Below are 14,367 nucleotides of genomic sequence, written 5' to 3'. Positions count from 1 at the left end.
GGCCTGCAACCTACTTACTTTTGGAAGTGAAGACCTGTACAGACAAACCTCTTCTACAAGTTCTGAGATCCTCTCCTAGCTCTGGTGTCCTAGAGCTAGGAAAACAAATCACCACTCACCTTCTACCATGCCACTTCATGACTTGCCGGTTCCTTTCAGCAGCTCATACAAGCTACCCAACACCATCCTTCCTCTATATGGGCAGTTTCCAGTTTGTGTTGCCCTCCTGGGAATCCCCATTCCACACCTGAGGACAGCCCCAGGAGACCATACAAGCATACAACATACATTTCTCAGCACCACTGTTGGTTGGTCTCTGGCACCTGGCACCTGCTCTTGCTCTCCCACTGTACTCCCATCTCTAGGGGCAGAGACTCACCAGCACTGTTGGCCTCTGACTCCAGCAGGTGGATATCATTGCAGTCCGCCAGCGAGTGCTCCAGACAGAGCTGCAGAAAGCGGGCTTGGGTACGGGTGACCCGCTTCAGAAGGGACAGCAGAGCCACTGTTTGCTCACACTCATTCCAGCCCTTGAACCAGCTAGCGAGGATGCCTACTTGGTCTCGGAACATCATGGTGCCAGGCCTGGGGCCAGGGTTGGGGGACGGCGGTGGCAAGGGCCAGCGCCGTCACATGGTCTCGGCTCTGGGCTCCTGTTACCTCTCCCCTAAGGGCCAGGGCTTGAGGATGTCCCCTGGCGTGGTGGCAACGGGTGGTGGGGGGAGGAGGGAGCCTGCTTACATCAGGGGAGGTCTTGGTCCAGCCACACCTCTCCAGGCTCCTGGAAAAGAAAGCAAAGGGATCAGAGGGAATGCAGGGGCTGAAACTGTCATGGTGAATATGGGCTGAAGGCCCTGTTCATGTTTCATGGAGTTTGTTCTGAGTAGTTTCTGGGAGAAAGATGAAGCCAGCAGCAGACACTGAACCAGCTCCTATCCAACTGCAACTCATGGAACATGCATGACTGGCATCCCAAGACCAGACCCTCAGACAATGAACCAGCTCCTCTCCAACTGTGGACTCAGGAAACAGGTATGACTAGTACTCCAAGACCAGACCCTAGTCTCAGAGACTAAGGGGAAGAATTGCCTCACAACCGGACAGCATAGAGCCAAAGGAGAGTGACTCAAATCAAAGATTAAGTCAGAAGGGTATTCAGAAATAGGAAGAGATGCTGTGCATTTGGGAAAAGATCTGAATGAAGAAAGGTATGGCTCAAGGTGACATGACAAAGCAGACATGTGACCTGGAACACATCTGCTGATCTTGCTAGTCTCAGGCTGCCTCCTCTCAGAGCTGAACAGTAACTGCTCACCAGCAGAAAAGAGCTCAAGAGTTCTTCAAACTAAACCCCACAATTCTGGTTCAAAGGTGGAAGGTGGGATGGTGACTCCAGGAGAGATCCCGGGTATGCAGATAGGGTATGCAGATAGTACATGCTGACAGCAGGTAACTATCTGGTCACAAACCAGCCGGTAGATGTAAGTGAGCCCCAGGGCACGAACATGGACAGACCTGTTTAAAGATCACCACCATGAAGGGATCTCACGCCCTTCAACATAGCTTTTCTACTCTGGAACAAGCTTGGCTCTAAGACTCCATCTTTCTACTACAGGGTAGAACACCGCACGCCCCCCCCCCCAACCCTCCTCTTCAGTCAACTTCAGCCCAAGACTCCAAGGTGGGAGTCCTCTTGACTTTCAGCACAGCAGATTGTTATCCAAGGGCCAACAGAGTGCCAACTTGAAGGAAATGGGCAGAATAAAAAGCAAAGACACTTGGTTGGGGCAGTGGTGGCAGAGGCAAGCAGATCCCTGTGAGTTCAAGGCCAGCCTGGTCTTAGAGTGAGTTCCAGGACAGCTAGGACTAGACAGAGAGATTCTGTCTACAACAACCAAAAAAAAAAAAAAAAAAGAGGGAGAGGGAGAGAGGGAGAGAGAGAGAGAGAGAGAGGGAGGGAGAGAGAGAGAGAGAGAGAGAGAGAGAGAGAGAGAGAGAGAGAGAGAGAGAGAGAAAAGACACTCAAACAGAAAATTTCCAAATTCCTCTTAAGCAAAGACTACACAGAAACTGAAGTGGGCAAATAGCAGGTCTAGTTTTTTGGCTGGCTCATTTCTAGACACTCCTCTGAGGCCTTTCTCAAGTGTTTGGGGCTTAAGGTATCCACTCATTTCCCCATGTCTCTTGCAACCAGTGCCCTCAGTTCCATTCCCCCAGGGCTGCCCAAGAACCAAGAACTCTATACACAGACCTAGGGTGTATAGACCCTGCAGGGCCCAGGCTTTAGGGCGTGGCCATTATTCTGACCTTACACAGCCCTGTTGGGAATAGCTGTATATGGCTGGGTTGCCTTGAAGAATCCCTATTGGATATCAAAGGAGAACAAATTAGTATAGCTGTCAGTTCTTTTTGATGGAAGCAGTGGGGAGAAAGATAGAGAAAGTGAACTTTGCTCCAAGTTACACAGGTCTCCCACCAATTGTTTTAAAGGCAAAATCACAAGTCACCTCCTGATTTAAAGTCTCCAATGACTTCCAATTGCACTTAAATAATCTAAATAAATCCAAATTTACCTTGGCCAAAAGTGCCCTGCATGACTCCTATTGTCTCTCCAACCTCATGACATATCAAGTTCCTTCTTGTTTGCTGGTCTCCCCTTCCCTCAGAGGCTAGCTCCTAACTTGCTTGGGTCTCAGTACAGTATCACTTCCTCAAAGACAGTGTCCCTGACACTTTTCCACAGTCACTCAATTGTATTACTGCTCTCTTTTCTTTATAACACTATGAAATACTGCCTTATGTTGATTTTTCTTCTCACCAAAATGGAGGCTATGCAGTCAGCCTGAGCCTAAAACAGTATTTTATTCATTTTTTTTTAAAAAATCACTACATTTTATTTGTGTGTAAATGCCTATATATGCACGTGCCAAGTGCACATGTGGAGGTCAGAGGACAAATTGTGGGAGTTGGTTCTCCCTTTTGGTCATGTGGGTCCCAGGAAATTGAGCTTGGTGGCAAGTGCCTTTATCCACTGAGTCATCTTGCTGGTCCAGAGTGTTCTTTAAAAACAAAACCAGAACAGTTGTGGTAACATATGCCTTTAATTTCAGCACCAAGGAAGCAGAAACAGGTGGATCTCTAAGTTTGAAGCCAGGCGGTCTATATATCGAGTTCCAGGACATCCAGGACTACATAGTGAGGCTCTGTCTCAAAGCAAAACAAGACAAAACCCAAAACACTGGGGTGGGGTGGGATCAAGACAGAATTTTTAAAAACAAATACAAAAGCCTGCCCTTAGACGGGCGGTGGTGGCGCAGGCCTTTAATCCCAGCACTTGGGAGGCAGAGCCAGGCGGATCTCTGTGAGTTTGAGGCCAGCCTAAGCTATAGAGCGAGATCCAGGAAAGGCGCAAAGCCACACTGAGAAACCTTGTCTCGAAAAAACCAAACCAACCAAACAAAAGCCTGCCTTGTAATCTTCTGCCTGATTTCTTTTAACTTGTGTATGCACATGTGTACGTGTGTGAACATATAGCAATTGCTTGCATGCAAGCACTTGTGCACATGTGCACATTACATACACATGTAGGTACCTGAAGAGGCCAAAGGCTTCAATTCCTGAAGCCAGAGGCTGTAAGCCACCTGATGTGAGTGTTGGGAACTCAAGTCCTCTGAAACTGTAGTATGCACTCTTACCCACTGAGCCATCTCTCCAGCCAAAGATAAAGGGTCTTGTTTATGTGGCCCGGGCAAGTCTGAACTCACAATCTTCCTTGCTTTAGATTCTTGAGTGCTGAGATTACAGGCGTGTATCACTGTACCTGGTTAATGGGAATATCTATCAATAAAGTATAACTAATAAACTGAGGCAGATGTGATGCTCTCATAAGATGTAATCCTAGCCTCAGGAAGCTATGGCAGGAGAATGGAGCTATGCACTCCAGGTCAACCCGAGATACCGAGGGAGGTCTTGTGGAGAAAGCTACACAGAACCACGCATGAGGCACCACTAGTGTTTCACGTGTAAAAGGCTGAACTCTAGGCTGTTGAGAAGGGTTACTTTGGAGGGACAGGGGAATTACTAATACTCTAAATGTTTTTGTTGTTTTGTTTTTCGAAACAAGGTTTCTCTGTGTAGCTTTGGAGCCTATCCTGGAACTCACTCTGTAGCCCAGGCTGGCCTTAATACTCTAAATTTTATAACATTTCATTAGATACAAATGAATACACACTATTTTTTGACATTTTAAAAAATAATTTTCGCTTTGCCCTGGAGGAGGTGGGAATGGGAGGTGGGCTGGGGTAAGGGGGGGGGGTGGGAGGGGGGAGAACAGGGGAACCCGTGGCTGATATGTAGAACTGAATGGTATTGTAAAATAAAATAAAAGGAAAATAAATAAATAATTTTCAGCTTTTAATTCCAGTATTCCGGCGGCAAAGGCAGGTAGATTTCTGAATTCAAGGCCAGCCTGGTCTATACACCAAGTTCCAGAACAGCTAGGGCTACACAGAGAATACCTATCTTGAAAGAAACTAAAAAAATAAAAATAATTTTCCCCCCAGAATTGAGGCTTCTTTCTACTCACTCACAGCAAGAAAGCACTGTGCTGCCCTGGATGCAGGGTAAGTGAGTGGAAGCTCTGTGCCTAGAAGCAGTACTTGCCCTCCTTGCTCCAACATTGTGTGGCTTCAGGTCCCAAGAAGGCACCAGATGCTTCAACATAAGAAAGACTTTCTATATAATGGATCTGTTCAAGGATGGAGCTAGCCACCATGTGAGGAGGTAATAAGTGCCTGGCTGTTGGAAGTGGTCAAGCAAAGGCTAGGTGGACCCCTCTCGGGAGTAGGAGCAAATAATTCCTCCACTGGTTGAGAGCTCATGTGATACTAGACCATGTTACTGTTTCGGTGGAACATTAGTGATGGGAGGTTTGATATGCCAAAAGCATTTACAGCAAAAAGATGACCAAATTCTCAGGCAAAAGCTGCACATTTCTACCCATCCAATTTTTTACTGGGCTGTTACTTTTCCTAAGCAACAAGGCTATATCCCCAATGGCTGCTGACTAAACATCAATCTAGGTTCTTCAAGCAAAGCTTTGGGACGGAATGAGGTCTCAAATGTGATGCTCACCAGGCTAAGCTTTGAACAGAGCTGGCCACTGGGGACTACAGTGAGCTACAAAGTACACAGCCTGTTTAAAGGCAGAATACACTACTCCACTCTAATCAACTGGTACCATGTGGGAATAGACTCATATTATCAGGTCTCCAGTTTTTTTTTTTTTTTTAAACAGAACAGCAGGAAATCTGGCTTTGAAAAAAAAATCCTTATTTTAAATGTTGGAAACTAATTCACATTAAAACAGCAACTGTGAACTACTACACAGCACAATAAAACCACAAAACCCAGTGGCTGTGGTCCTTGAAACAAACTGGAAATAGACCAGAAGCTGACAAAACACACACTCCAACCCGTGGCCTCTGTAGTTTGTATCTTCAAGCCACCCAGATGCTCAAGGGACAGAACTGGTGGGGAGGACACAGTGATGGAATGGGGCTCTGTAGGTCTGCAGTGCGTCCCAGGGCTTCCACAAGTCCACCCATAAGACCAAACTGTGGAAAATCATCCCTTAGCTAAACCCAAAGACCTGTGTTTGATCCTCAGAACCCACATGATGGAAACAAGTCCAAGTTTTCTTTCTGACCTACATACACACACACCATGGCACATGTGCTTGCACACACACAAACACACATGCTAAGTAAAATATAACCCAAAAAAGTTTTGTTTTAAAATATCTCTGTGAATTAGAGACCAGACTGATCTACTGTAGCAAGATGTAGGTCAGCCAGGGCTACAGAGTGAGACTGTCTCAAAAATAAAACGAAATAAAAATAAATAAGTCATCTTTAATGGGACTGAAGAGATTGCTCAGTGGTTAAGAGTACTTGCTGCTTTTGTAGAGGACTCAGGTTTGGTTCCCATCACCCACACAGTAGCTCACAACCATCTATTACTCCAGTTCCAGGGAATCCAATGCCCCCTTTTGGTCTCTACAAATACTTAAATACTTGTGCATGTGGTACACATGCATACAAGCAGGCAAAACACTCTTACACATAAATCTTTTAAAAAAATTGGAGCCCAGGGCTGGGCGGCGGTGGCACACACACTTTTAATCCCAGTACTCAGGAGGTAGAGCCAGGCGGATCTCTGAATTCGAGGCCAGTCTGGGCTACAGAATGAGATCCAGGACAGGCACTAAAACTATACAGAGAAACCCTGTTGGGGGGGGGGGTGTTGGAAAAGAATGACAAGAGGACTGCCATGAATTTATAGCCAACTAGGGCTACACAGCAAGTTTGAGGCCAGTCAGAGCTACATAGCAAGATTCTATCTCAAAAGAACAACCTACAAGTAGTGATCTTGGGCTAGGGAGATAGTTCAGGGTGTAAGGCACTTGCCATACAAGCTTGAGGATTTGAGTTCAGATTGCTAGAATCCAGGTAAAGTCAGAAGTAATAATCCCTGTCTGTAATCCTAGTGTTCTGAAAGTGGGGTGAGAAGTGGAGACAGGAGAATTCCCAGAAGCTCAAATGCCAGCTATATTCAATGATGAACAAGAGGCAACCCTTTCTAAACAAGGTAGAGTGCAAGGACCAATATTCAAAGTTGTTCTCAGATCTCTTAATTCCTGCCATGACACACACGAACGCAGAGATAGAAGAAAAAAGAAAAAAAGCGATCTATCTTCAGGGCAGAAGGATGCTGAGTGTTCGATGCAGGCAGTAACTTTCGAGACTAAATGGATGGCCCCCTTTAACTAAGGGCAGAGGGCCCTGGCCCTCTATCCCAGCTGCTTGTTTGTAGTGAGACAGCACCTCGATAAGGCATCACCATCAACTCTCCCATGGCACCTCATGGCAGTACCATCCATCTTACTATGATGGGTTCATCTGTCAAATAGCCATTCCATCTTCTGGTTCTAACAATGAGTTCCCCTTGAACAATCAACCATCTTTCTTGACTGTAGAAGTAGACATGGGATAGAGCATGAATAAGTTCTCTTGGAAATTTCAATGTAACTACTGAGGAAAGTAGCTCTAGGTTATTAGTTATTACCTCTGCTACCTTGCAGCTGACCCCCTTCTGAATGAAGTCAACATGGACAGAGCATCCTCAAGAGGTGACGGGAGAAGACCCAGGTCCACAGAGCCTGAAGCCTCCTTACTGAATTAGATTTTTCAGTTCCAGAAGCCAATAAATATACTTCTTGAGCCTGTTTAAACTGGATTTTTACTACATAAAACAGTCTTGGCTACTTAAATACAAAACTGTGTTCAACTGTTGCTCTGGTCTCGCTCTGTTCACATGGCCAAACCTGACTCTCCCTACTTTTGAGGAAAGTCAGGAGAGAGGGCTTACTACATAGCAAGCCTCTAGATACCCAGCAACACTGCTGGCATCTGGCCAGATTTAGAACATATAACTTTCTTGGGAAGCACCTACCGACCCCAGAGATGAAAACTGGAACCAAACAAACAGCTGAGAGGTTCCAGGGAAATTGTCCCCCAGGTTTCTTCCCTGGCCCCCAAAAGCTCTCTTCATTTAGAAACAGAACTGGGTAGTCAGGTGACCTGGCACAAATCCTAGTTCTCCCACTGATACTTGCTACTATGACTTTTGGCAAGTAATTCAGCTTCTTCCTCAGTGAAGCTGTGAGAAGACTGAGATGAAACAATGTATAGGAAGACAGCTAGCCCAACAACTTCCTCTCCAGCATCACACCCTGTGCCTCAGAGTTCCAATGCTAACAGTTCTTCACGGGTGAGTTCACCTGGATCCCCAGACATCTATTTTTGTTGTTTGTTTGAGACAGGGTCTCTCTATGGAGCTCAAGCTGGCCTTGAACTTGAGATCCTCCTCCTTCAGCCTCTCAAGTGCTTGGGATCTAATTTAAAAATATATGTAAGGGTTGGGGGAGGAGGGGGTGCTTGCCCAGCATGTGAAAAGTCTGTGATTTAATCCTATCAACACACACAAACATAACACATAAATGGCACATATATTTATGAGCATGAATAGCCTCCTTTTACAAATGGGAAATATTAGTTAGACAGAAGGGAAGATACTACTCACAACTGTGTAGTATCTGCAGGGCCCAAACACTATGCCTTCAGACCTCTTGCTTTTAATAAAGATGCTGAAGCTTCCTGTAGTCCCCATTGGTGCTAAGAAGTTGGGCTTATGGGATATCCTTTAACAGCAGACCTCCAGGTCCCATCTGCCTCCCCATCCATTCCTAGCTCTTCTACAGTTCTTGACCTAGGCCTCTGAGGAACACACATTTTATAAACAAATAGGCTAGTTACCAAACCGGAGTGTGTCAAAAGACAAAAGAATCCAAAGTATCTATTCTAAAACTACTGTTTTCAGAAACTTCAAAAACATGTACACACAAAAAGTATACCACAGTCTCAGAAAAAAAAAAAAAAGCCTTTTCTGTTAATGAATTGTCCTGGGGAAACAGAGAAGTCAAGCAGGGCCACTAGAAGCTAAGTGCATCATAGGGACTCTGGAAAAACGGAGTAGAAAGGAAGTTGCTACTCCTCTTCCTATCCCCAAATCTCTTGACTCTTTGCCTCCCACAGAATGTTCCCTATTCCCTTGTCCTCCTATAAGTAAATTGTCACCTCTGTGGACATCTCGGACTCTTCTGTCATCTCAGTTTCTTTACTCTCCTGAAGATGCAGTTGTTTTTCCCCAGAACCAAGGTTTTGCTATGTAGCTGAACTGGCTTAGAACTGGAGATCTTCCTGCCTTCTGAGTACTGAGATGACAGGAATGTGCCCCCACAATTACATTTTTTCAGAGGGTGGGGTGGAATGGATATGGTCTTACTATTGGCTCTGGATAGTCTGGGACTCATGTAGGCCAATGCTGCCCCTGAACTCATGATGATGAACTTCCTGCCTCTGCCTCCCAAACCCTGGAATGTTGGGATTTCAGGCATAAACCATTACACCCACATGGTTTGTTTTTTATTTTAAAGGAAAAAACAAAACAAAAAACAAGTTCACTGAGCATACAAGGGCACAGCAGGCATGGCAACAACAGAACTGTCAGCTTGATTCTGTTTTTCTTAAAGATTTATTATTTTCATTTTATGTGTGGGTGTTTTTGCCTACATGTGTGCAATAGCTGAATAGGCCACAAGAGGGTGTCAGATCCCCTGGAACCAGAATTACAGATGGTTGTGATGTGGGTGCTAGGAACTGAAACCAGGTCCTCTGGAAGAAGTCAGTGATCTTTAACTGCTGAGCCATCTCTCCAGCCCCTTTTTTCTTAGTGGCGGCTGCATATGTCCTTATCTGTGCCAGCAAAATGGCTAAGCAGGTTAAGATGCTTGCTACCAAACCTGACAACCTGAGTTTGATCCTTGAAACCCACATGGTAAAAGGGAAGAACTCCCACAAGTTGTCCTCTGACTTCCACGTGAGTGCATTATCATTTGTGTGCCCAGATATGTTCATAAACACATACAATAAATGTTCCCAATTCTCTTCATCAGACCTCAGATCAGACCTGTCCCAATTTCCCTCACTTTCCCCAAAAGGAGTCTGATACCTTCACAGGTGGCACTTCTTCAAAGGCTTCAGCTCCTTCCATTCTCACAATGCCTAGACTGTAAGAGGCATGAGGGAAGGGAAGGTGGTGGTTGTATGATCCACTGCTACACCAAAGAACAGGCTCTCAAGAAACAGCTGTGATACATTTCTCCACTGTGCAACAGTTCTTCCTCTGCATGCAGCAATGCTAGGTTTAGAATGTCTCACTTCCTGGTCTTCCCACAACCGGTGTCACTCATCTTGCCTGCTTATGAGGCTCAATTGTCACCTCTTCAACAAGGCCATTTCTGGCCACTCTGTCTACAGTGGCCACCTTTACACTTGTTCATTTCCTTCACAGTACATATCACACTCATACTTCTTTTTAAAATGTTACTTGTTTTGTGTGTGTGTGAACACATATGCCATGGCATGCAGGTGGAAGTCAGAAGACAACTTGTGGTGTCAGCACTCTCCTGCCACCTTTACATGGGTTCTGGGAATCAAACTCAGGCTGCCAGACTTGCACACACACTAAGGAGCTAGCTCACTGGGGTTCACATTTCTTTTAATGCAGTATTTCCTCTCCCTCATCAGAATGTGAACTTCATGAGTTTTAGGTCTTTGTTTTACCCTTAGCTACATCTCCAATACCCAAAACATCTTCCTCCATGGATTACTTAATGACCACTCGCTGTTAGGGACATTTAAGACTGGCACAGTTCTGGTTTGCTGAGTGGTAGTTATATACACCTTTAGTCCCAGCACTTGGGAGGCAGAGGCAGGAAGATCTCTGAGTTTGAGGCCAGCCTGGTCTACAGAGTATGTTCCAGGGCTACACAGAGAAACCCTGTCTCCCCCGCGCCCCCCCCCAAAAAAACCTCTTTGCATAGTTCATATATTGCTATTTTATGACCTGCCTTCAATCACAATCTATTTGACAAGTTCGCACTAAAACAAAACTTCTCCGAAGTTCTAGGCCCTAGAAATCCAAAGCTAAGTTGAAGGACTATTACATTCTATGTTCTAAAGCCAGCAAGCCAAGTCACTCATCTCCTTCCTGCCTCTTCTAGTGATCCTGAAACGAAGTCTGTAGGATCACACTGGCCATTAGATTTCTTTGGATCCAAATGATCACAGAGCAGGGAATCCCTGGGGGTGGGGACAGAGTAGAGACGAGTGCACATAAAGCTCATGGGATGGAATCATAATCCTATTTGGTTCAGCAAGAGACCCAGTTGCCGAGTACAGAACCCCAAATACACCCAAGTATCTTCTACCATCAACTGTCTCATACCTACTAGGGAGAGAAACTGTTTCAAACTGGGACTCTCAAGAGTCCTCCCCCCCCCTCCCGCCCCACTGCAGCTGCTAAAGAGGTAGAGTTTAAAGCTGGGGTTGCTGAGGGCAGTATCTGTCACCACAAGCAGAAACCTGTTAAGGAAGAAGCTACTAACTCAGTGCAGAAATGTGAAGGTTGGGATTATTAGCTGAACCTTTGGATGCAGCTATAAGCAGTCTGGATTTTTCCAGTAACAAGAGCCAATTAACCCTCACCCCACTCCCCTGCATAGCTCCCTTCCATCCCTGCTGGAGCTCAAAAGCTCCCTTTTAAACTACTTTGTACTACTTAGATTCTACTACCTTTTAGGGCCTTGGCTAACATTAACTACTTTCTGCTCACAGCACTCAGTGTGTGCAAGGCATTGTTCTAAGTACTTTACACCCATTAACTTAGTCCATGAAATAAGATATCATTATCACCATCATTTTTTTTTTTTTTTTTTAAATTTCTGGAAACATAAGGGTCGCACCCAACACCTATCTGAACAAAAAATCCAATTATCTGGCCCAAGGCACTATCATTTTGGAACAGGCAGAGCCCACAGACCTTCTATTAGTCCCACCTGTCCTTCACTTCATCATTTGTAAAATGAAGATAATAGTAGTTTATCTACCTCAGGTTCCCGTGCATATGAAACTACACAGATAAAGCACTTAAACAGTACCTAGCAAACAGTACACATTCAGTAAACAGCAATCCCTGTTACATCTGTGAATGACTCTAGTGCAGCTATAAAATACCATGCAAATGAAAGAGTGCTTCCTTCCTTTAACTCTGCTCACATACAGAAGAAACTTGCCCACTTACCCTCACTGGACAGGAAGCTAGTAGCACAGGCTTTATCTGAATGTGCCAGGTGACCCAGGGAATTAATGGGTGAGAGATGACACTTTCTTGAGGCTTCAGATGTAGCTCAGTCATTAAACACTTGTCTTTCATGCCCCAGGTCCTGAGTTCAATTCCCAGCATCATAAAAACAGACATATGAAGTGTTTAAAATGTGTCCCCTGCCTAGGAGATTCCCATGGAACACTACCTCATCTAAATACCTTTTCCATGAAGTCTTTCCAAATAGCGGAATCCCCACAGCATATATTCTGTACTTCATGTCCTTTGTGGTGCACCTGCCCAAGCCCTCTACTAGGCAGTGAGCTCCCTAAAGACGGTGTTTATCTTGGGTTCTCTATTTCCTCTTCTTGGCCCTACAAGAGGAATGGATTCTCTTGGGAAAAGTTCAGAGTACTATAGAGATCTGAAACTTAGAGAATGAGAAGCTAACAAAGATGGGGAGAGGTAGGTCACCAGAACAGAACATAGGATAGCTCAGAAGCAGTACCAAGGAAAGTTCCATGAACACAAGCGCCAGGCAGGAGGATAGGCAAGGGGACTGAACAGAGTGATGAAAGGGAGAAAGAGGCAGGTAAGGTGTACCAGACATGGAGAGTGGGGTCTGAGAAACTTGGAGCTACCCATTCTCCAACAATGCTCATTAATTCCCTGGGTCACTTGGCACATTCAGATAAAGCCTGTGCTACTAGCTTCCTGTCCAGTGAGGGTAAGTGGGCAAGTGAATCAAAAATTACAAGCAGGAAAGTGACTGGTGCTCTATGAAGTGCACGGAGGACCCTGGGCAGTTAAGACACAGAATAGAACACCTGAAGTTGCCCACTTGGAGAGAGAGAAATGAGATGAGAGGAACATGTATGTTCAAGGAGGTAGCAATTTAAAGCAAAAGCAGCAAAGACTCTAGGGTGGGCCAGAGGAACAGATAGAAGGAGAAAGTGCTGAGGAAGAGCTGAAAGGGAATCATTCAAAGGCAGAATCTGAAGTAATTACTCAGAGGGTGGGGTAACTTTGTAAAGAAGCCAAGATCTTTCAAAGTGGGTAAGAAGTCTTTCTGGAGGATAGGTACTTCACACAGGAGATCCCCAGGAAAATGGGGATGCATAGCAGGGCATAGAGGTACATCTTTGGGGCTCTTTCAGGACTTTTTATAAAGAAAGAGAGAGACTCTTAGCAGTGGTTCTCAAACTTGAACATACATTGGAATCAACAGGATTGTTTGTTAAAAACTCAGATTGCTGGGCTCTGCTCCGATGTTTTCTGATTCAGTAAGTCTGAGTAAAAGACTCAAGAATTGGCATTTTCCAACCAATGCTACTGCAGGTCTCACCATACTTTGAGAGCCACTGATATAGGGAAGAGAATGCTTCAGTAAGGGGTCTTCAAAAATGGAAGGGATGAAAGCGAAGAGTCCTCAAGAAGTCTCTAAGTGGGTGCTAAAAGTCTTTCCATGTCTGAAAGGAGAGACCTATGAGGATCAGGTCTAAAAAAAGAAGGAAGCAAGGAGGGAAGGAGGGAAGGAGGGAGGGAGGGAGGGAGGGAGGGAGGAAGGAAGGAAGGAAGGAAGGAAGGAAGGAAGGAAGGAAATCTGAGAGCAGAGTCTCCAAGCACTGGGATTTCCAAAGTAGAGGAAGCTTGGGAAGGGGAGTCTGAAGGATGCTGGGGCCTCTGAAGAAATAGTGGGGGAAGTAGGCTGAGAATCCAGAAGGGTCTATGATTTCAAAGGAATAAGAATGGGAAGGTAAGAGAAAAAATGGGAAGGTAAGAGTCCTGAAATAAGACTGGGGATGTCAGAAAGGAAAACTAAGGGAGTGTTCCCAGAAAGTGCTAGAGATTAATGACACAGGGCTTGGGGAAAAAATTCTGTAAAGAGTGTCTTGGGGAGAAAGAGTGGTCTTCTGAGAAAGGTCATGACAAATGGATCTCTAAACACATACATACACACCCCACATGGGGGGGGCCCTTGATGAAAAACCTCAAGTAAAGTCAAAAAGAACATGGGTTGGGGGGGATGGGATCTCCTAGGGAAGACCTGGTAGCATTAGATTAGGTTTTCCACAAAATATTCAGGGTGTTCAGTTATATTGAGGATGACTGGGTAAGTGTGGAAGGCTTTCTAAAGATGGTTATGGAGAATGGGGGGTGGGGGGAGGCTCTGGGGAAGAGATAGCTAGAAAAGCCTTTTAGTAATACAGTCTGAGAAATAACTCCAAAGGTCCTAGGGATGTCAGGGTCTCTGAGAAGTATTTTAAGGGCCTTTTCAGGGTCATTGGGGTTTCTGATGCTAGGGGGTCCTGAAAGCTGTATCTCAGAGGGGTGTTTCAGGGTTGTAAGAAGGAGCTTCAGAAAGTTATCTAAGGCTACAAGGGGGCAGTCTCAGATTTTCAGGTTATCCAAGAAGAGTTTTACACAATTTTTAAAATATGTGGTGTGTGTTATTGGGAAGGATTTGGGATCTCTAAGAGGGGATTTGGAAGAGGTTTTTGGAATATGAGACAAGCTCTCTGGAGACTTGTTTCAAGATTATCAGGCATGGGGCCTCAGGAGAAAATGGTTGGGGTACATAGA

General features: G+C 45.2%; 1 protein-coding gene across 1 annotated transcript in view; it reads right to left on the bottom strand.

Annotated features, from left to right (window-relative positions):
- The window catches only part of Samd4b (sterile alpha motif domain containing 4B), a 37,393-nt gene that overhangs the window by 22,048 nt on the left and 978 nt on the right, over positions 1-14,367 (bottom strand). The window contains exon 2 of the mRNA XM_028859122.2: positions 380-781. Within this exon, the coding sequence (XP_028714955.1) occupies positions 380-575 (196 nt within the window). The 5' untranslated portion in view covers positions 576-781. The remainder of the gene's footprint in view (positions 1-379; positions 782-14,367) is intronic.

This window comes from Peromyscus leucopus, chromosome 1 (assembly GCF_004664715.2).
Source record: "Peromyscus leucopus breed LL Stock chromosome 1, UCI_PerLeu_2.1, whole genome shotgun sequence".
In the NCBI taxonomy this organism is placed as follows: domain Eukaryota; kingdom Metazoa; phylum Chordata; class Mammalia; order Rodentia; family Cricetidae; genus Peromyscus; species Peromyscus leucopus.
The sequence above is the reverse complement of the archived record's forward strand: the minus strand, read 5'-3'. Positions and strand labels throughout refer to the sequence as shown.